Source organism: Hyla sarda, chromosome 2, assembly GCF_029499605.1.
Source record: "Hyla sarda isolate aHylSar1 chromosome 2, aHylSar1.hap1, whole genome shotgun sequence".
NCBI classification, from domain to species: domain Eukaryota; kingdom Metazoa; phylum Chordata; class Amphibia; order Anura; family Hylidae; genus Hyla; species Hyla sarda.
The window spans coordinates 145,254,067-145,276,636 of NC_079190.1; the positions used below are offsets into that span (position 1 = coordinate 145,254,067).

The following is a 22,570-nucleotide window of genomic DNA, read 5'->3' on the forward strand; positions in this document are numbered from 1 at the left end:
GAACATCAGTGTCAGCGCAAACTATCTGTCGACATTTAAATGAAATAAATATGGCAGGAGACCCGGGAGGACCCCACTGCTGACACAGACATAAAAAAATCAAGACTACATTTTGCCAAAGTAAGCCAAAATCCTTCTGGGAAAACATCTTGTGGACAGATGAGACCAAGATAGAGCTTTTTGGTAAAGCACATCATTCTACTGTTTACCGAAAATGGAATGAGGCCTACAAAGAAAAGAACACAGTACCTACATTGAAATATGATGGAGGTTCAATGATGTTTTGGAGTTGTCTTGTTGCCTTGAATGTGTGCAAGGCATCATGAAATCGGAGGATTAGCAACAGATTTTGGGTCGCACTGTACAGCCCAGTGTCAGAAAGCTGGGTTTGCATCCAAGATCTTGGGTCTTCCAGCAGGACATTGACCCTAAACATACATCAAAAAGCACCCAGAAATGGATGGCAACAAAGCGCTGGAGAGTTCTGAAGTGGCCAGCAATGAGTCCAGATCTAAATCCCATTGAACACCTGTGGAGAGATCTTTAAATTGCTGTTGGGAAAAGGTGTCCTTTTCCAATAAGAGAGACCTGGAACAGTTTGCAAAGGAAGAGTGGTCCAACATTCCAGCTGAAAAGGTGTAAGAAGCTTATTGATGGTTATAGGAAGCAACTTATTTCAGTTATTTTTTTCCAAAGGGTGTGCAAACAAATATTGAGTTAAGGGTGCCAATAATTTTGTCTAGCCCATTTTTGGAGTTTGGTGTGACATTATGCCCAATTTGCTTTTTTCCTCCCTTTTTTGTTTAGTTCCCATATACACACGTTTATTCCCTTTGTGTATAACAAAACATGTGTTACTTAATCCTTTTGTGTGAGAAATAATTCATTTTCTTGAAAAATGTCAGGGGTGCCAACATTTACAGCCATGACTGTATACAGTCATGGCCGTAAATGTTGGCATCCCTTACATTTTTCAAGAAACCAAAGTATTTCTCACAGAAAAGGATTAAGTAACACATGTTTTGCTATACACACGTTTATTCCCTTTGTGTGTATAGGAACTAAACAAAAAAAGGGAGAAGAAAGAAAAAAAAAGAAAAAAAGAAAATTCGACATAATGTCACACCAAACTCCTAAAATGGGCTAAACAAAATTGGCACCCTTAACTTAATATTTGGTTGCACGCCCTTTGGAAAAAAATAACTGAAATCAGTCACTTCCTATAATAATCAATAAGCTGGGGCGTGGCCTGGCGGTTGAGATGAGCGGTCGCACACTGTAGGTGCTCCTGCTTAGAGCCTGCATTTTACCTATTCTGTACTGAATCCTGGAGCCTCTGACTCCGCTGACCCGACTCAGGACCAGAACGATGGCACCTAAACTGGATCCTACGAAACAGAAGGATAGATCTGCGGTGGAGAAGCTGCGAGACTATGCCCGCGCGGTGAAACAAGATGGCGCTGGACGGGCTGGGCCGCAAGGTCAAGCGGAGGAAGCGGAGGAGCGAGAGGCCTTGTCACCCGACAACGACTCTGCCGGCCCTGAGCTGACCCTTCGGGAGGTGAGCGACACCCTCTTGATGGCTATTCAGACGTGCCGGACCTCCCTTACGGGCAAGATGGAGGAGGTCAGGGTGGATGTTGGCCTTCTCCGGCAAGATCTGCAGAGTCTCCGGGAACGGGTTGGGGAGACGGAGACTCGCATCTCCACTCTAGAGGACACGGTACAGCCCTTACCTTCCTCCTTACGAGCGGTGCAGGAGCAGCTGGAGTCGGCCCGCCAGAAGAATGACGACCTCGAGAACCGGCTGCGCCGGAACAACATACGGGTGATAGGTCTCCCGGAACGCGCAGAGGGCCAGAATCCCGGGGCCTTTGTGGAAACATGGATTCGGGAGCTCATGCCAGATGCTCCCTTCTCTGCTGCTTATGCTGTAGAGAGGGCGCACCGAGTGCCAGCGAAACCACCTGTACCGCGGGCCCCTCCACGCCCGCTGCTAGCAAGATTCCTCAATTGCAATGACCGGGACCTGATACTCCGTTCTGCCCGCCGGCTGCCGGAGATCACGGTCCAGAATGCCAAGGTGTCCATCTTCCCGGACTTCTCCTCCGATCTCCAGCGCAAGAGGGCCTCCTTCACTTCTGTTAAGGCGCGGTTGCGTGAACGGGGGGTGCCGTACTCCATGGCCTACCCTGCCCGACTCCGGGTGGTGGATGGAGACCGGGCGATTTTCTTTGCCACCCCGCAGGACGCAGATGAATGGCTGAGTAGGCGGAGGTGAACCTGCTGCCCCTGGCGGGACCTATCTGCCTGACCGGACTGATGTGGGTGACAGCCATGGAGTCCCAGCATGTGTCCCTTTTCAACATCTCCTGTCTACCCTGGTTCCCTGCAGTGTTTGAGGTACTGTGTATTTCCCTGCTATCCCACCTATTTGGCACCTTTTTTCCACCCTCTCCCCCCCAGTCCAGACTGCCCTGTGTTTTTTTCCCCCCCACCAATCACTGTTACCCCTGGGACGTTTTAAGTTTGCCCACGTGGGACTGGGCCGGACTTCTGTGGGGAGCATACCCCTCTGTCTTTCCTCCGGTCGGCTGGACCCCCATACCCGGACTGCTCTCCCCATTGTTTTTGGTTACCCTCATTGGCCCCCCCCCCCCCCGGACTTTCAGTGCTTGTTCTCCTGGGACTGCAGTTGGACTCTCACATGGACATTGCATGGCCCTGATGGAACTTTCAAGACTTTCTTCCAGTTCCCCCCACAAATTGGATCCCCCTGCCTGGACATTCCAAATGCTGAATTCCCCCCCTCCCTATGCCCCTGCTTGACCTCTGAAGCGAGGTCACTTCCAGGTGCCCTTTATGGGTTGAATAGGGTGTGGGTTATGATGACTGCTCTCCTGCTGGGTGGGTGGCGGGAGACTGGTGTCAATGGTGGTCACTTTGCACTGTTTATTATGCTTTCTACTCCTCCAATTCTCGCTCTGTCTCCTGATGTATCCTCGTCTGTTCCCTCTTTCCTGCCTTGGTTTCTTCCCCCTCCTGAGTATCATACCTTAAGCCTCCTCCTTTTTTCCCCTTGCCTCTTTGTTTCATTGGTGGTCATTTTCTTCCCTCCCCCCCCCCCTCTCCTTTATTTGTTTTCCTGTTTTTCCCTCCTATTTCTATCTGTTGTCCTCCTTGACCCCTTCTGCAGTTTATATAATCCAGAGGCTCTCATCTATCCCATGTTTGAGCAGGCTCTCCCCACTAGATGGAGCTATTGCTCTCTCACTGCTTTTCCTGCAGTGGTTATGTTTGCTTTTCTTGTTTTCTTCTATGTTTGTTCCCCATGTTTAGGGGAGGTTTCTCTTGTCAGAATGTGCATTCCCAATGGAGCTTATCTTGTACCACTTCTACCTCTCACCACCTTGGTGCCCTTTCTATTTTCATGGACCCGTGTGTGTTTGTAACAATCTGTTGGTGTGGATGGCTGATGTTTGTGTTGTCTTTATGTGTCTCTTGCTGTGTTCTTTGTGTACACTCTCTTTTACCATGGCGGACCTTAGAGTAATGTCGTGGAATATACGGGGGGCCCGGGCCCCTCGTAAACGTACAATGGTCTTTGCACATATTAGGAAGTTCCGCCCTCATGTGATAGCATTACAAGAGACACATCTCACCCCGGACAGGGCCCACCAGTTTACCAAACCTTGGGTACAATGGTCTCACCACTCCTTCCATACATCTTTTTCTAGGGGCGTTTCACTTTTGGTTGCTAGGTCAGTAAGATGGGATCCTGTAGCTGTGCGTAGAGACTCACAAGGTTGTTATATTTTTGTCTATGCCTACATTAACAATGTGCCTTATGTGCGGCTATGTATTTATAATCCCCCGCCGGCCTCCATGGAGGTATTGCATAGTGCTGTCACTTTTGCCGCTGGCTACCCTTCCGCGCGTGTGCTGTGTATGGGAGATTTTAATATGGTGCCTGACTTGGTCATGGATCGCCACAGTACCAGAGGTGTTCCTTTGGGAACTGGGACCACTCCTCTCTGTTGGTAGATGAAATTGGCTGGGTGGACATCTTTCGGGATCGTCATCCTCATACTAGACAATTCTCCTTCCACACTCTGGGTCACAATGCGCTGTCCAGAATCGACCTCGCTTATGGTAATCCGCTTCTCATGTCTCAGGTCTCGGCGGTTTCGTATGAACCGGGTGCTGTCTCTGACCATTCTCCATTATTGCTGGACATTCGCGTGGCCGATTCTGGTACACCGCATAGATGGAGAATACACCCTTTCTGGCTGGATCAGATTGGCCCCAACGACCGTATCCCGGACCAGCTTCAGGTGTTCCTTCAAGCCAATGTTCCTGGAGGTTCTCCTGTGCTGGTGTGGGAGACTCTAAAGGCATACCTGCGGGGCTGCCTGCGATCTACGATCTCTTTTATTAAGAAATCTGCATCTCGGCGGGAGGAGGAACTGGCCAGTTCCTGCACCGCTCTGGAGGCCAGATATGTGGCGGACCCTTCAGAGTCTAATAAGGCGGCTTGGCTGCGGGAGGGCAGACAATATATGCTACATCTTCACGAAAAGGCCAATAGGAAATTTTTCACCAAGCAATTCTATTTCGAACATGGTAATCAATCCAGTAAACTGTTAGCTCACATAGTACGGCAATCTACTACAGCTGCTCAGGTTCTTAAACTTAAAGCCCCAGATGGGTCTATGCTGCTGGGGGTGGAGGAGATGGCACAAAGTTTTTCTGCTTTTTATACTAACCTCTATTCTTCGCAGGTTCTATATGATGATGCGGAGCTTGCTTCTTACCTGGACGGCATAGATTTCCCTGCTTTATCTGATAGTGATAGAGACATGTTGGATGCCCCTCTTACGCTCTTGGAAGTGCAGGAAGCAGTAGCTGATATGACATGGGGTAAGTCTCCGGGCCCGGATGGCCTCCCCTTGGAGGTTTATCTTCGGTACTCGGAGATTCTCCTTCCTCCCCTGTTGGATATGTTTGAAAAGGCATTTATAGACGATATTCTACCTGACTCTATGTACGAGGCGACCATAGTTGTCCTCTTGAAACCTGACAAAGATCCCTTAGAATGTGGCTCCTATCGGCCGATTTCTTTATTAAATCTGGATTATAAAATTCTCACAAAAGTTTTAGCTAAGCGGTTGAATCAGGTAGTACTGTCCATTATACACTCAGATCAGACCGGATTCATGCCGGGCAAGTCCACATCGGACAATATCCGTAGGGTTCAAACTGCCGTCCAGGTGGGAGGGGCTCTGGGTGGTGATTGGGCCTTGGCGTCTTTAGATGCTGCCAAGGCTTTTGACTCGGTGGAGTGGGGGTACTTGCAGGCAGTGCTCTCTAGGTTCGGTTTTGGTCCTGCTTTCCGGAAGTGGGTCTCCCTCCTCTACCGGTGTCCGCGGGCCCAGGTCCTGGTTAATGGTACTTGCTCACGCCCGTTTCCCTTGGGCAGGGGTACGCGTCAGGGGTGCCCTCTGTCCCCGCTCCTGTTTGCGGTGGTGGTGGAGCCCCTTGCACTGCGTATCCACCAGGACCCTGGTTTCCGTGGTATGCCGGTGGGAGATAGGGAAGAACGCATTGGTCTGTACGCGGATGATACAGTGCTCTTTCTCTCAGACCCGTTGGCGACGCTGCCGTATGCTATGGCCTTACTGGATAGGTTCGGATTCTATTCTGGGCTGTTTATTAACTGGTCTAAATCCGTTATTATGCCCCTCTTGCGTAAAACTTGGCCCCCCATTATGTGTGGCCTTCCAGTGGTCACGGAGTTTAAGTACCTGGGGATCTTTATCCATAGGGACCCAGCTGGTGACCTATCGTCTAACATCCTCTCACTGAGACCATATGTCAAATCCAAATTTAGAGTTTGGGCTACGCTACCGCTATCTGTTACTGGGCATGTTAATCTTATTAAACTCATTATCCTTCCTAAATGCCTATATATGTTGGAACACGCTTCTGGGCCTGTCCCTAAATGTTTCTTTGACTCCCTTCACTCTCTTCTGTCCCCATTTATTTGGGGCCCGAATAGACGCAAAATTCGACTTTCTGCTTTGCAATGCCCTAAATTAGCGGCAGGTATGTCATTACCCGACTTCTACCTTTACTATTTGGCGGGCCAGCTACGATATCTCAGGCAATGGGTGGGAGAGGATGTTGGAACAGGTCCGGAGCGATCCTTAACTAGCTTTGTCCCGTTCTTGACCCCGAGACTTCTACTGGAGAGTCCCACCCTTGGCGGGCGGGCTTACCTACCCCTTCATAAACTGGCGATCAAGGTGTGGCGTGCTGCTAAGGTGCTCTATGGTTATACTGGTGTGCCATTGGATCTCCCGATGTGGGACAACCCCTTCCTCCCACACATTACTGTCTCTCTGGACCCACCCTTCTTACTTTAGACCATGTGTACCGTGACAATGTACTGTGTTCCTTTGATCAGTTACAATCCACCTATGCTTTGCCCAGGCACTGTTTTTTTAGGTATTTACAGTTGCGCCATGCGCTTAATGCTCAGTTCCCTGTAGGTAGCGCCCCTATCTCAGCCTTCCCTCTAATAGGTGTGCTGCGTTCTCAGGGTCCTAGGGGGCTGGTGTCCATCCTGTATACACACCTCATTCAGGCCAAGGTTTCCGGTTCCCAGCTGCCGGCGGTCCGGCATTCGGAGTCTCACATCCCCAATTTGTCTACAGAGATCTGGGAGGAAATATTTTCTTCACATATGCTGGTGTCCCCAGCGGCTAATAATAAATTGATTCAATTGAATATCATTCATTACAGCTATGTTACCCCTCTCAGACTGTTTAGAATGGGTCGTTCCGACTCTGATGCCTGTCATCGCTGTGGTGATGCCGGAGCGGACTTTTGGCATCTTATTTGGGCTTGCCCCAATATTGAGGCATTTTGGGGGGAGGTTATTCAATTCCTCAACACGCTTGCCCAGCCTCCCTTATCTGCTGACCCCTTAATCTGTCTATTTGGTGTTTTAGATGAGGAGATGTGGACTCATCATGTCCGCGTCTTCTTGAGGGAAACATTATTCATGGCCAGGAAGGCTATTGCACTTAAGTGGATGGACCCCGGCCCTCCTACTTTATCTCAATGGAAGGCTTTGGTGAATGCAGTGATACCCTTCTCCCATTTGGTATATAAACATAGGAAATGTCCTGGTAAATTTCTTTCAGTGTGGGGTGAGTGGTGCTCCTCTCCGTCCACGCAATGCTCATACTCTATGTCTCCCCGTGGGCCTCCATCTCAGATTCCTGGAGACCGTGTGTGATTGCATGGTGCGCTTGTCGTCTTCTCTCTTTTATGTGACATGTTAGCTGGTCCTCTCTGTTCTCTTTTCTTGCACGGGTCTGCTTTTTTTCCTTTCTCTTCCTTCCCACCTTCCCCCTTCTCTTTCTCCATTTCTTACCTTTTTCACTTAACTATGATGGTACACAACTTTGCCCAGGGTATGCTCCGTGGGGGTGCTCCAATTACTAGTTTCTAGAGTATTCCGGGTTCTCCCGGTTTGCGGTTGCCTGTTTAGTGTTCTTTATTTTGCACTCTAAGATAAGTAACCCTGTCGTTTACATTCTGTCAGACTGTACTTTGCTCAGGCGCCCTTGAATCAATGTAACGTGTACTACCATGTTGACACTTTATTGGGCCTGCGAGCCGATTGTTCCTTACTTTTCAATAAAACGGGTTTAAAAAAAATAATCAATGAGCTTCTTACACCTCTCAGCCGGAATGTTGGACCACTCTTCCTTTGCAAACTGCTCCAGGTCTCTTATTGGAAGGGCGCCTTTTCCCAACAGCAATTTAAAGATCTCTCCACAGGTGTTCAATGGGATTTAGATCTGGGCTCATTCATGGCCACTTCAGAACTCTCCAGCGCTTTGTTGCCATCCATTTCTGGGTGCCTTTTGACATATGTTTGGGGTCATTGTCCTGCTGGAAGACCCAAGATCTCTGACTCAAACCCAGCTTTCTGAAACTGGGCTGTACAGGGCGACCCAAAATCCATTGGTAATCCTCAGATTTCATGGTAATCCTCAGATTTCCTTCCCAGAAGGATTTTGTCTTACTCAATTTAATTTTGGCAAAATGTAGTCTTGCTTTTTTCTGTCTCTGTGTCAGCAGTGGGGTCCTCCTGGGTCTCCTGCCATAGCGTTTCATTTCATTTAAATGTCGACGGATAGTTTGCGCTGACACTGAAGCTCCCTGAGCCTGCAGGACAGCTTGAATATATTTGGAACTTGTTTGGGGACTATCCTGTGTTGACACCTTTCATCAATTTTTCTCTTCCGTCCACTGCCAGGAAGATTAGCTACAGTGCCATGGGTTGCAAACTTCTTGATAAATGTTTCGCACTGTGGACAAAGGCAAATCTAGATCTCTGGAGATGGACAAGTAACCTTGATTGTTGATATTTTTCCACAATTTTGGTTCTCAAGTCCTCAGACAGTTCTCTTCTCTTTCTGTTGTGCATGCTTAGTGTGGCACACAGACACACAATGCAAAGACTAAGTGAACTTCTCTACTTTTTATCTGCTTTCTGTTGTGATTTTTATATTGCCCACACCTGTCATTTGCCCCAGGTGAGTTTAAAGGAGCAGCACATGCTTGAAACTCTTATTTTTCCACAATTTTGAAAGGGTGCCAATAATTTTGTCCAGACTATTCTTGCAGTTTGGTGTGACATTATGTCCAACTTTCTTTTTTCCTCCCTTTTTGGTTTAGTTCCAACACACAGAAAGGGAATAAACATGTGCATAGCAAAACGTGTTACTGCAATCCTTTTCTGTGAGAAATACTTCATGTTCTTAAAAAATTTCAGGGGTGCAAACATTTACAGCCATGACTGTACGTCCATTTGTGGGAAGGGGTTTAATTGTTCAATACTTACTGCTGCCATGTCCTTGATTAATTTTATGATGATTTCTGCAATCTGAGTTGGAGTTGAGCCTTTCATCCACCAGTGACTTTCACCTCTTCTTAGGTAACTGCAGAAAAAAATAATAATGATAATATAATACACAAAAGACATCTCACTTAAACATGTCAATTATCATTCATGTTATGTTAAAAGATTAAAAAGTAAAGAAAAAGGTAAAAGAAAAAGAAACATCACGTCATCCTTGTCCTATCACATACCTTTGCGCATTCCGACATATATATATATACAGCGTTAATTAAATATGCGATCCCTCGCCACTGATCAGGTTAATTAGCTAAAGTCCCAGGGTGTCCGTCAGGAGACCACTCCCGCCTGACACCCCATTTGATTAACCCCATCAGCGATCGGGTGTGCATGTGCGTCGGAATCAGCGAGTGCGTGGCTGGATTAGGAGGTGTGCGGCGGGTGTCCGTAGGCGATGATTATTCGCGGGCGAGTGCTTCCCCCTTACAATTTGCAAAACTACAACTCCAAGCAAGCCCAGACTGTCTGGGCATGCTGGGAGTTGTAGTTTTCCAACATTTGGAGGACCACAGTTTGGAGACCACTGTGTAGTGGTCTCTAAACTATGGCCACCCTTATGTTGGAAAACTACAACTCTGAGCATGTCCAGACAGCCAATGCTGTGTGGTGGCCTCCGAACTGTGGTCCTCCAGATGTTGCAAAACTACAACTCGCAGCATGCCCAGACTGTCTGGGCATGCTTGGAGTTGTAGTTTTGCAAATTGTAAGGGGGAAGCACTCGCCCGCCGAATAATCATCGCCTACGGACACCCGCCGCACACCTCCTAAATCAGCCACGCACTCATTGATTCCGACGCACATGGAGTTTCGCAACATCTGGAGGGCCACACCTTTGTGGCCACTGGTTTGCTGCCTGCTCCTAGCTTTTTATGGAGCTGCCTGCTCCTAGCTTTTTATGGAGCTGCCTGCTCCTAGCTTTTCTTTTTTGGGGGGCATATGCGGTCCGTGCCACCAGCGACTATTCTGCTCTGTGCGGCCGGACCGTAACCCATGTGCAGACTGCGCTGATTGCTGATCAGTGAATTATTACTGATCAGCACTTTTTTGCAGTACAGGCATTTTTTATTTTTTGCACCCAAAAAATGTTTTAATAATTCAATGATCAGCAATCAGTGAAGTCTAAACATGGATTATGTTCCGGCCGCACAGCGCAGAACAGTCACTGGTGGCAAAGACCGCCTACGCTCCTCAAAAAGTGCAAAAAAAAAACAAAAACACGCACCGCAAAAAAAGCCTACAGTAAACATAAAAATCACTACACTACACACTGAAAAAAACCGCTACATTTACACACTTACCCCCCCCCTATAAAATAGAAATACCCCAAAGCCTTTTCATTGGAGAAGGCATATGCCATGCGCTTGCCTCCGACACCGCCAATGAGGTAGAAGAGAAAGACCCCACATTTGTCTCCTCCCCCATCATCATCCAGTGATGAGCCCCCCCAGAATGTGGCACTGCAGGGCAATAACAGTAGAGGTCCCCCATACTAGTGACCCTGTCCCCTATACAATTCCCCCTGTCCCCCCATATAGGTCACCTATATGAGCCACTGATCTGTAGGTTTGCTGGCCACCCAGAAATCCAAATTGAGCCCACAGTCCTCACTGAAATGGACTTTCCTTTTCTTTTTTTTTCAGCAAGGACTTTAGCGGCCCAGCACCCCGATGCTTTCTTGTGCACATGGCAGAATTTCCGCTGAAGATGTTTCTGTGGCAGAAATACCAATTCGAGTCTGCAGTAAGCATAGACATGTCTATTCCTTCTGTGGAGTCCACACAGAAGTGCATTGCCATCTATGAGACAGCGCACTTCCGAGCACTTGGTGCTGGCATGTTCTGCCCGCGCACCGCTGTCAGTGGAATGTCCGATCGGAAAATTTCCGTCTGAACATAGCCTCAGCTGCCCTTATGCAAATCACTAATTTAGTCCTCAAATGCGCATGGCCCTCTCTCACTCCGGAGCCCTGTAGTAATTCAAGGCAACAGTTTAGGGCCACACATGGGGTATTTTCATACTCGGGAAAAATTGTGTTACAGATTTCAGTGGGCTTTTTTTTCCTTTTACCACTTCTGAAAAAGAATGAATTGGGGCTACACCAGCATGATTTTTTATTTATTTTTTTTACAAAAAAATGCTTGGTTTTTCCTTTTTTTTCACGAGGTAAAAGGAGAAAAAGCCCCGCCAAATTAAGTAATGCAATTTCTCCCAAGTACAGAAATACCCCCCCCCCCCCCATATGTGGGGTGGACAACATGGCTCAGGAGTGATAGAGCATCATGTACATTTGAGGCCTAAATTCGGGATTTGCACAGGGGTGGCTGATTGTACAAAAGGTTTTGACAAACTGCAAAAAAATAAAAATAAATAAATAAAAACAAGGGTGCAGTGAGCCTTTACACCCCACAGGTCTCTGACAGATTTTTGGACCAGTAAATCGGAAAATAGAAAATGTAATTTTTCATATACACAGCCCACTGTTCCAAAAATCTGTCAAACGCCAGTGGAGTGTAAATGCTTACTGCACCCCTTATTACATTCCGTGAGGGGTATAATTTCTAAAATGGGGTCACATTGGGGGACACCTCTGTCACCCAACGTTTCACCACTGAAGGCTTCGCTCCGGAAGAAGCCTTCAGTGGTGAAACGTTGGGTGACGGAGGTCTGGTGTACACTTTCACCTTGTCCACTTGGTAATTATGTTTATGCACTCCTAAGTTTTGTTGGCACTCTCTGTATATGGCATCTCACTGTTAGCTATTAGGATACCCTTACTGCACTGTACTTTATTATACACAGATTGGGCAACAATCTATGGGGATCCTTGTTATTTTTGTATAGCCATATTTCACTGTATCAGCTTGAGCCCACTCCTTTCCTTGCCTCTGTGGTTACTGAGTTGTATCTCAGATTATATACCTTCTATATATTTTAAATGGATTTTAGATGTTTGTCTTTTGTGCATTTATGTACTAATAAAATTTGATATTTTTGAATTGATGGATCTGCATATGCTTCTTTTTCATGTTTATATTCCTTAAGGGGTGTAGTCTCCCAAATAGTATGCCTTGTGTTTTTATATCTTTATTTTGCTGTTCTGGCACCATGGGGGCTTCCTAAATGCGACATGCCCCCCCAAAAACCATTTATGCAAAATTCTCTCTCGAAAATCCCAAAGTTTCTCCTTCCCTTCTGAGCCCTGTAGTGCACCAGAAGAGTGCTTTACATCACCATATGAGGTATTTCCATACTCGAGAAACTTGGTTACAAATTTTGGGGTGCTTTTCCCCTTATACCCCTTGTAAAAATGAGAAAAAAATGGGGACACTAAAACATGTTACTGAAACACCTAAAGGGTTAAACTTTCTGAATGTCATTTTGAATACTTTGAGGGTGCAGTTTCTATCATGCGGTCATTTATGGGGGATTTCTTACAGAAAGCCCCCTCAAATCACTTCAAACTTAAGTGGCCAATGAAAAATTAAGATTTTGAATTTTTAGAGAAAATTTGGAAAATTGCTTCTAAACTTTGAAGCCCTCTAATGTCTTCAAAAAGTAACAACATGTCAACTTTATGATGCCAACATAGACATATTGTATATGTGAATGAATATATAATGTATTTGGCATGTCCATTTTCCTTACAAGCAGAGAGTTTCAAAGTTAGAAAAATGCTACATTTTCAAAATTTTCATGAAATCTTGGAGGAATTTTTCACCAAGAAATGGTCCAAGTATCGACGAAAATTCAGCACTATATTAAAATAGAATATGTCACGAAAAAACACTCTCTGAATCAAACTCATAAGTAAATGCATCCCAGAGTTATTAAAGGAGATGTCCGGTGCAGACTTTCTATTCCATCCTGCCCGGGCAGCCAAAACAAACTTTTACTTACCTTCCTACATCCCCCCGGAGCTCCGCAACAGCTGATTAGTCGGCTGGGCTGTTTACTTCCTACTTCCCTTAACCCGGTACGGCACACGGCACTTCAGCCTATCACCAGCAGAGGCGGGACATCGCTGCGGCCGGTGATAGGCTGAAGCGCTGTGTGATGTACCGGGCTAAGGGAAGTAAACAGCCTGGCCGACTGATCAGCTGTTGCGGAGCTCCGGGGGAACGTAGGAAGGTAAGTGAAAGTTTGTTTTGTCTTTTTTTGCAGCCCTTGCAGGATGGAATAGAAAAAGTCTGCACCGGACATCATCTTAAATGCATAAAATGAAGGTGGTCCGCAAAAATGGCTGTGTCCTTAAGGTCAAAATGGGCTTGATCCTTAAGGGGTTAAAGTTTGAGCCAGACTGTACCTGGAGTTAAAAATCATTGGCAAAGTGACAGTCGTGACCCCTTTCCCAGCACTCATTCCTGCTGTGCCAGTGATCGGTGTTCCCTTAGCCTTCAGCTGAACTGTAAGAGCTTTAGCAATGCAACCTAAGAACATATCCAAGATGCCAAGCTTGTTCCAGTCTCCTTTCTCTGTTGAGTGGATAATATCACTGATGTCAGCGGGTGGAAGAGACTTTACTCCTATGATACTAGCAAGACGAGATGGAGTTACTTCAGGTAAGACACGACGAAGCAATGAGGTTACCTGTGATTGATAAAAGAGATGCAAATCACTAACTGGAATAGTTTATGGCTGCTCATAATATTTCCTATTCAATTACTCTAAGTCACTGTGTGATATGTATAACGAAATCCATTATAGTTCTTGTTTTGTGAACACCATATTTCTTATTTTTAATTAATTTATTGTATCTGTGACAAGATTTGATTAATCCTTGTTCCTGGTATAAGCATAAAAAAACATAATATAACTATATCTGTGAATTGAGAAAAGCAAAGTACTTTTCTATAGTTTGTATACCACTAATGTGAAAGTAAAAGAAAAGTAGTGATAACGCTATATACATGGATGACACATGTAACATCAATCCTAAATCCCAATCCTAAATTCTTGAATAACAATAAACCCAACATTAACAAAACTCAACATTAAATGGTTATTATAATTGTCCCAGATAGTAATCACTCACTTGTCGCTGGACTCTTGGGGAAGCGGTGTGTAAAAGATGGAAAAGATCTTGTAGTAATGTCAGCTGCTGAGCCAAATACTGCCTGCCAACATTAGATCCACTTAACGCAAGCACCATGGAAAGAAGCTCAAAACAGTATGCATCCGAGGAGGCATCTTCATCATTCGGTTGAGAGTTTGCATTTTCTTTGCTGGAGATAGCATGCTCCCACTCTTCACGCACACGTGTTGCCTCCATTCTGATAGCTTGCACTATGTGGGCACACACCTAGAAAGAGTGTTTTGGGTTACGTTTTGTGTATTTAAAAAAATGAGCAGATTCTTGAACACTGTGGTGAGTTCACCAAGGTCAGTACACAAGTTTTCTGCCTAATTCTGTACATGATTTCAATCCAAATGCACCAAGAGGAGTGCCTTTTGATACATTTGGTGCATGTCATATCTTTATTTGAACTAAAACCAACATATTAAACCTCAGATTAGTCAATTCCCCTCAGTGGTTACAAAAAAATTAATTACTCATTACTTCTCACTTCTCATTACTGACACATAACATTGGTCACACAAGTTATTTACATATTATACTCCTATACATAAACTTGTTCAGATTCGATAAAAAAAAGGGGGGGGGGGGGATTTACTGAAACTGATGTTTCATTCTAGTCTTAAGTAAAAAGTTCAGACGGCAATTTCATTAAAAGGCTATGGTCTGTACTGCATTCCGCACTCTAAAATGTACACCAGCTCAGAATTGGTTTAGATTTCAGTTACAATATACACTTGCTGGTGTACCTTGTACTAAATTATGCTTGAGATTAAGCTACGCCCCTTTATACCAAGCCGTGCCCGTTTTTAAAAAAACAGGCACAAACTTGTGGTTAGTCTTATATTGTTGCTCAAACTGTTTGCTTGTGGAAAAAAAATGCCACTTTGCTATGGCATAGAAGCTTAATAAATTCCTCCCAAAATGTCTACACACTTTATAGGACAGGAACCAAAGAATTAAACCAAATATATAGTAAGTCCTATGAAAAGTATACATACCTGCTTTTGTAAGTTGGTGAGTTTACTTCTGCTGAAAATAATACCAACCATGTGCTCCTTAAGGTCGGCATCGGATGTTGCCTAACAAAATAAATTTAAAAAAATAAAATAATAATAATAACTGCAAACATGACAATATGGTAGTCATATTAAACTATTAATATGATTGGAATAGAAAAGGCAGATCTAGATTGCTCCCAACTAGAAACAGTATGCTTTTGGTGGGAGGACCAAAGAGATTTCCAAAACACTTCAATAGTAGTTTTGAAGGGGTCTACTTAATATCTGACTGATGTTATGAGATATACATGACTTAGCATTAGGGAGATTAGTTGCCAGCTGGGAGGCACGTTATAAAAGTAAGCATACGTGACCTCTCTGTAAGTACAGAAAACACAAGTATCGCGGCCATGCAGTGACTAAACCTGTGAAAACAGGCAAACTTAAAGGGATTCTCCGGTGAAAAACATTTCCCCCCCCATACAAAGAATAGGGGATAAGCTGTCTGCTTGCGGGGGCCCCACCACTGCGGATGACCCCCACAATCTCAGACACGGCACCCTGGTCATCCATGCACAGAGCAAACTATGCTCCGTGCCAGATGACTGCTGCCGTGCCCTCTCCATTTGTGTCTATGGAAGGAGGCGTGACTGCTACGTAGTGGCCGTCATACCCCTCCTAAAGACATGAATGGGGGGGGGGGGGGGGGAGTGGCGTGACATCACGAACATGGAAGCTCCAATATTCCAGACACCGCTGCTGCCGGCCCAGAGATTGTGGGGGTCCCCAGATGTGGTACCCCCAACCATCAGACATCTTAGCCCCTATACTTTAGATAGGGGATAAGATGTTTTTTTTTGCCAGAGTACCCCTTTAACATTTTTGTGCGTATTGTCTGCAACCTAGACATCAGTCACACAAAGACTTATCCATGACCTGTTATTATTAAAGTATCAGACATCATAGCTATTAGGTGTTGGCATCTGCTGACCCATAAGTCAAAACAATAGTTGACTAATTTACTATGGATAAAAAGTAAAGTGTGTGAACTCTTGTGCGACTGGAATCATGCAATAGTCTTTACTCTTAAGGAACATTTACAGTCACAATTCAATGCCTTATGAGAATGAGTTTCAGTTGCTGTCTCCCCCAATCTTCATGGTAACATAGCTTAACAATGGATGTATTGTAACATGAGGCAGGTGTTTTCCTTTTCCCTGTCATTTCCTTGTAAAAAAACAAAATAAATATAGGTTTTCATATTAGAGATGCAACAGTCCATGTACCTTTTCTTCCCCTTCAGGTGAGGATAAGAGAGCTTTTTCCTCCTGCTCAGGCGTGGGCTCAGCGTCTCCAGAAATCAGCTTGCCAAATACCTGTGTGGGAGGATTTGCAGACGCAATTACGTTTTTGTACTTTCAGGCTATACACGTCTTGAAAGGTTTATATCGTAACCATACAATACATGCGGACTTTACGTTATCTTGTATAAGGAAAATGAAAGGTTTACTGTGTATGTTAGATATATACAATTTAACAATTCTGATATAAGAAAAAGTTGTGCTTTGTTCATAACACAAACCTGTGAAGTTATAAGCCTAAACACACGCAGTGTCTCTGATTCACAGTTCCTTTGCTGAGCCACACTAGCAGAAATCTGCCCGGCTATTTTGATAGATTCGCCATCTTTCCAGCCGAGTACTTTGACTTGTCGCACTCTCAGTGTGTTCTCAGGGCCTTTCATCTCTATCTTCAGAATGTGATTATCCCCTCCTGGCAGCTCACTTGTCACCCATCCAATGTGTCTGGAATCCAAGTCAGTCTTGCAGAATAAAAAAGAAAAACAATGTTACTACATTACATCTTTACCTGGCATTTGCATAGGGTCTTCAGTTTTAAGTACACTGCAAAGTTTCCCAAACTTTTTCCAAAACTGGAAATTTTTGATAATGTAAGATTGTTACAGCACATTTACCTGTTTAATTCTACACAGGTCTTCCACGCTTTTGCCACACAAAAAGGTCATTGACGTGACCTTATTCTGAAAAAGGAGTAAAAAAAAAAACAAAAACAAAAAAACATTAACACTTAGCACATTATCTCTAATAGGTTTGCTGTTAAATTGAGATGGCTGCGGACATTCACAGTTCATATATCAATGTTATTCTGAAAAAAGTATTCAAGGGTTCATACTAGAAGATTGTCTGCTCTATAAATAGCGCTGTGGCTGAAAGACTGCATTATTCCTTAAAATAAACCTTACAGATGTGGTTCTTTTTTTGCCAATTCAGACAAATTTTAGGTGATTTACAGCACTGATGCTGAACTAACCTTACAGTTCCACTTTAAACAGCACTTGAGGAAAGACTGATACACATGCACCAGGTATAACAAAGTGTATGTAGAAAAGATATCCCAATGTCAGTGACTGCATATCGCAAGGATACGCTGTCACTATGATCGACAGAAGTAAAACCTCTCGAACCCCATCGATTGTTCGAATGAAGTGGCTACAGTGCCTTGTGTATTGCTCAACTCCCTTTTTCTTATTGTCTATACAAAATAGGGTTGGATGCAGCTTCCAGAGAGCCAGGTGGGTAGTGGTACTGGCTAAAACTTAGGGGGAGTAGGAAAATACAATAAAGTGATAGATACCCCTAAGTCTCGAGAGTTGTCCACATGGACTGACACATAGCGTGCATTTATGCCTTTGACGCAATTTATTGTGATGCTCTTTGTTTTATTTTTATCTTCATCTCCTGACTCCCAAAAGGTTTCTGTGGACCCATCTGTTAAGCTTCCAATCATGGCTGGTCTGCTAGAAGTCTTAATGTCCACAATGCTAGTCATATCTTTAAGGGCAGTGACTAAGCAAAGTTCCTGTAATAAAAAAAAATATATATATATATTACTTTAAGACAATGCTGCAACAGTTTTTCCAAAAATGATTCAAATGAATTGGACCATTGCACAAACAGATACAGCCAACAGTGATACTTAACATACGAGTACACCACTATGTAAACAGAATAAGAAAGTAACCTGGTTCATTGCTTCAAAGCCAGACTGAATACTGATGTTGAAACTCTCCTCACTATCTCCATCATCAGACTTGGAAAGGATATTGTTGATGTGGTGAAATACGTTGCTCTGGTGAAGAAATTGGTGATCAGACTGCTTAAACTTAAGACTCCAGCATCTGGAATAAAACAAACATATTCAGTATTTGATAGCTCATTGCAAATTATTCAATTTACCAAATATGTGACAACATGCAACTTCCACGGGGATGGATTCAAAGGGTTTTCCCATCTTGCACATTTATGGCATGTGTGCAGATGGAATACCCCATTAAGGGTGTTTTCCAGGGAGGGAAAATATTTTTTACAGGGGTCAGACTGTCTTGAAAAAAAGATTAAAAAAAACATATCCAGCAGTAAGAAATTAATCCCCTATCCACAGGATCTTCCATAAGGGGACCCCGGCTATGCTAGAGCGAGTTTTGGACCCAACCCCCTTAGCTAGTCAAAACATGCCCCCTCCATTCAATAGAGCCATAAGCGATAAGCCATCACTTTGTGATATGAAGTACCACTAATGGAGCTTATGCCTGGATATTTAACATGATGCCAAATGCCAATTTGTCATAAGTAATTAAGTTGTTTTCTTGATTAATGAAAATATTTGCAAGTACAGGTAAAAATCTCTCTCTGTTATCTAAAAACAATAACAATTCCCTCTGCAGAAAAATAATGTTTTATAAAATGATGGTGCACCTGGTCTTTACACAAGTAGGGTAAAACTTCTTGGTGAAACAGAATAAATAGAACTGCGGACCAGATTCTGCATTCTGACTAAAAAGTATAATAAGCTGGCTGTTCTTTATTCACCTTAGTGCCATCTGCTGTAAAGCACTACCTCCAGGAAGAGACATCATTAAATCAGAAATTGTTTGCAGAAGACGATGAAACGTGTCAGGCAATGGGTGTGCAGCTTCTCCAGCAATCACTATGTCTGAAAGAGGATGTTCACACACCCTTGTATCTTTTTCCTTAAATAAATTCAGAAAGTGTTAGTGTTTACCACATATGCAAACCAGCTAATAGAATCAATAGGATTGGCTCTTACTGATTCCTCTATTGATTTTTTTTATTTCCGCATAGCTCTGAAAGATTGGTTACAGAATGTTTACACTAGTAATAAAACAATTCTAAATAGGTTAGGGAATATTTCATAATTAGTCAAAATACTGTTTTGTGCTTAATCCAGATGTTTAACAAAAACACACAAAATAAGAACAGTGACAATGTCAGTACATACTTGTTCTGCATTCTCTTTATTTGCCTTATTTTCTTCATCCTCCTCCTCTTCTGGCTCCACGGGTGCAGGAGTGAGAGATGCCACAAAATGCCATAATATGTCATGAAGAGATGTTGTCTGAATTACATTGCAAAGCAGCCAATTGAAAGCCTAAGAAACAGACAAGTTAATTTTATAAGGTTTACTAAAGGAATTCACCAATAACATAATACACAAATTATGTATACATATTTCTTCACATGGAAAGAAATACATTTTTACAACTTAAAATGTAAAACACTAACTTCCTAAATCCTAACTGGCACTACAAGTTATGAGTTTACAGCCAGCACTGGCACTCATCCTGAAATTACTCACCTCCATTGCAAAAACACGGCAAGCTGATTTCCTTAGTGCCTGTTTCATGGCAATTTCAAGGCCTTCTAGGTCATGGTGCTGGATAACAAAAGCCAAGACCGGCCACTGGAAATTTCTCTCTCCTTTTGAAAGTGAACTGTGGGCAGAGATCAAGCGGGATAGCTCTGGCGAAGGGTGTCTCAGCAATGAGGAGCCAACTTCTATGACAAAATAAACACCGAATCAGAGGGTCCATGATGTAAAGTCAAACTGTCTATATTTTGCCATGCATTCTGGCAAAACAAAAAACACCAGCAAATATATACCTAGGCTCTGTTCACAGGATTTTTCACAAGTCACAGATCGGATTAAAAATGAATGGGGTATTACCATCTCATAATGCGATGACATACTGTTGGCAAATGCCATCACTTGGGTGTCTGACCTGAGAACAAAGAGGCCAGTCGTTTCCTGCTCAGCTATGCAGGGAAAAAAAGTGATGATGGTGCAGCACTTCATCTTCATGATGGGATCAGTAAGGGCCCCGAAAGGGATTGCATATCCTAGCAGTATATGCTGTCACTTAACCACTCATCTGTCATAGCGCTCAGTGAAGAAAAGAAGCAATGACCATAGTATGAACAGAATTAAATTATCTTTTAGTTAATTAAAATAATCAAATTACTTAATTATAGCAAAACATTGTGTTCTTCTCTTAAAGAAAAGTCAGTAGAAACATTATTTTACCAGCATCGCCACTGTTTACTCTTCGTCTGGGAATAGCCTTCACCCGTGGTTGCAGGACAGAATGCTGTTTATCATATTCTGAGGCCACAACAGAGTAGGATCTTTGGAAGACTGTACGTTTAGCAGAGTCTGTATCAGTAATAGGGCTTGTTTCCAGGCTAAAGAAAAAAATTACAAGATATTCAGAACAAAATGTTTTTGGACAACCGTAAATGTACGTTAACCTAGGCCTGAGGCATAAACTTTCTGAACTCAAAACAGGAGGGAAACAGTCAGCAAGAGGATTCACATCACTGTACATAGCAGTCAAAGGCTGCCCAAGCTCCAAGACCTTCCATCTTGCTATTTTCTGTAAGTCAATCATTTGAGTTTTACTTTTGAACTCCTTATCTGACATACATATTGTCCAGTGTAGTTCCATCTAAACCACAATGGTACCAATAAAAACTATAGATCATGGCGCAAAAAATGAGCCATCCAACAGCCCCATAGACCTAACTATAGGTGTCAGAATGTGATGATTTTAAAGCATACATATTTTGTTAAACAAAATTTGACTTTTAGTGGTGAAATAATATAAAAGCTATATAATTAGTTGTCATCGTATGGACCTACAGAATAGAGATAATATGTCAGTTACGTAAAGAACACTGCGTAAAAATGAAACTTTTTTCAGTTTTCCTGCACAAACATTTTTGTTTTACTGTAAATGTTACCGCACAATTGGTCTAGCAAACAAAAACAAGCCCTCATATGGCTCTGTAGATGGAAAAATGAATGATTAAAAGCAAAAATAAAAATAAGATGTTAAAAAGACACACGTTTTTGGCCTTGTGGACACCACACTTTATGGTAAAAATTACAAGTTTTCTTTATTCTGTGGGTCGATACGAATAAAATGTTACCCATGATTACATACTTTTCTATTATTGTACTGCTTTGGTACCACTTTTGCGTATATCTGAGTATTTGATCACATTTTATTATTATTATTATTTTTTTGGAATGTGATGTGACCAAAACAAAGCAATTTTGGACACTATGTTTACGACATTCACCGCACAGAATCATTTACTTTATATTTTGATAGTTCAGACATTTTTGCACACGGCAATACCAAATGTGTATTTTTTTAATGCTTTTTGGGGGTAAAATGGGAAGAAAGGGCAATTTACATTTTTTATTTGGGGGAGGGGATTTTTCACATTTAAAAATAAAAAATAATAATTTTTACACTTTATGTGCCCATACGGGACTATTTATAGTCCCTCATACTGTTCAGTGCTAGGCATAACACTAATCAGTATTATCTGCGATTTTCTTCTCTGGTCTGCTTGATGTCAGACCAGAGAAGAAGACACCGGGAGACGAACGGAGGCAGGTAAGGGGACCTCTGTCCGTCATCTTGGCTGATCTGTTCCCCGAGGCCGTGCTGCAGGCGATCAGATCAGCCATTTAAGCGCCGCATTGCTGTGATCTGTGTTGATCACTGCATCTGAGTGATTTCTGATGTCCGTCATTGCCAGCGGGTCCCTGGCTGCTGATAGCAGCCGGGACCTGCCATGCATGATGCTTGCACTGCTCCTGTGCTCGCGTCATGTATAGGAAGTAAATTTACGTGCTGGTGCACTAAGTCCCAGCGCATCAGGACATACATTTAAGACTTATGTACTCAAGGGGTTAAAAGGCTACAGGGGTTGTCCAAAGTTATATTTATATAATGGTGTCCTGGGAGGTAGAAAATGTTACCTCTTAAAGGGGTACTCCGGTGCTCCAATGTTCTGAACATTTCGTTCAGGACACTCTGAGCCGGAGGCCGTGATTGTGATATCACAGTCATGCCCCTTGTGACGTGATGCCACACCCCCTCCCATAGATCTGAATTGAGGGGGCATGGCATCACAAGGAGGCGTGGCCATGAAGTCACGACCACTGCCGCACATTTGTTTAGAATGTCTTTCTGCGAGAGATCCCCCCAGGAGCAGGACCCCCGCGATCAGACATCTTATCCCCTATCCTTTGGCTAGGGGATAAGATGTCTAGCAGCGGAGTAACCCTTTAAGGACATCAGGTTTTTTTCATTTAAGCACTATAGTT

The 22,570-nt window shown here is 43.6% G+C and overlaps 1 protein-coding gene across 19 annotated transcripts in view; it reads right to left on the reverse strand.

Moving 5' to 3' along the window:
- The window catches only part of MYCBP2 (MYC binding protein 2), a 318,664-nt gene that overhangs the window by 24,285 nt on the left and 271,809 nt on the right, over positions 1 to 22,570 (reverse strand). For all 19 annotated transcript variants that reach the window (XM_056555563.1, XM_056555546.1, XM_056555556.1 and 16 more), the window contains 13 exons: positions 20,474 to 20,631; positions 19,748 to 19,947; positions 19,391 to 19,540; positions 18,961 to 19,121; positions 18,113 to 18,269; positions 17,726 to 17,950; positions 17,046 to 17,111; positions 16,653 to 16,892; positions 16,357 to 16,446; positions 15,071 to 15,151; positions 14,028 to 14,294; positions 13,299 to 13,582; positions 8,921 to 9,017 (listed from right to left, as the gene is read on the reverse strand). In XM_056555563.1, the coding sequence (XP_056411538.1) occupies positions 8,921 to 9,017; positions 13,299 to 13,582; positions 14,028 to 14,294; positions 15,071 to 15,151; positions 16,357 to 16,446; positions 16,653 to 16,892; positions 17,046 to 17,111; positions 17,726 to 17,950; positions 18,113 to 18,269; positions 18,961 to 19,121; positions 19,391 to 19,540; positions 19,748 to 19,947; positions 20,474 to 20,631 (2,176 nt within the window). The remainder of the gene's footprint in view (positions 1 to 8,920; positions 9,018 to 13,298; positions 13,583 to 14,027; positions 14,295 to 15,070; positions 15,152 to 16,356; positions 16,447 to 16,652; positions 16,893 to 17,045; positions 17,112 to 17,725; positions 17,951 to 18,112; positions 18,270 to 18,960; positions 19,122 to 19,390; positions 19,541 to 19,747; positions 19,948 to 20,473; positions 20,632 to 22,570) is intronic.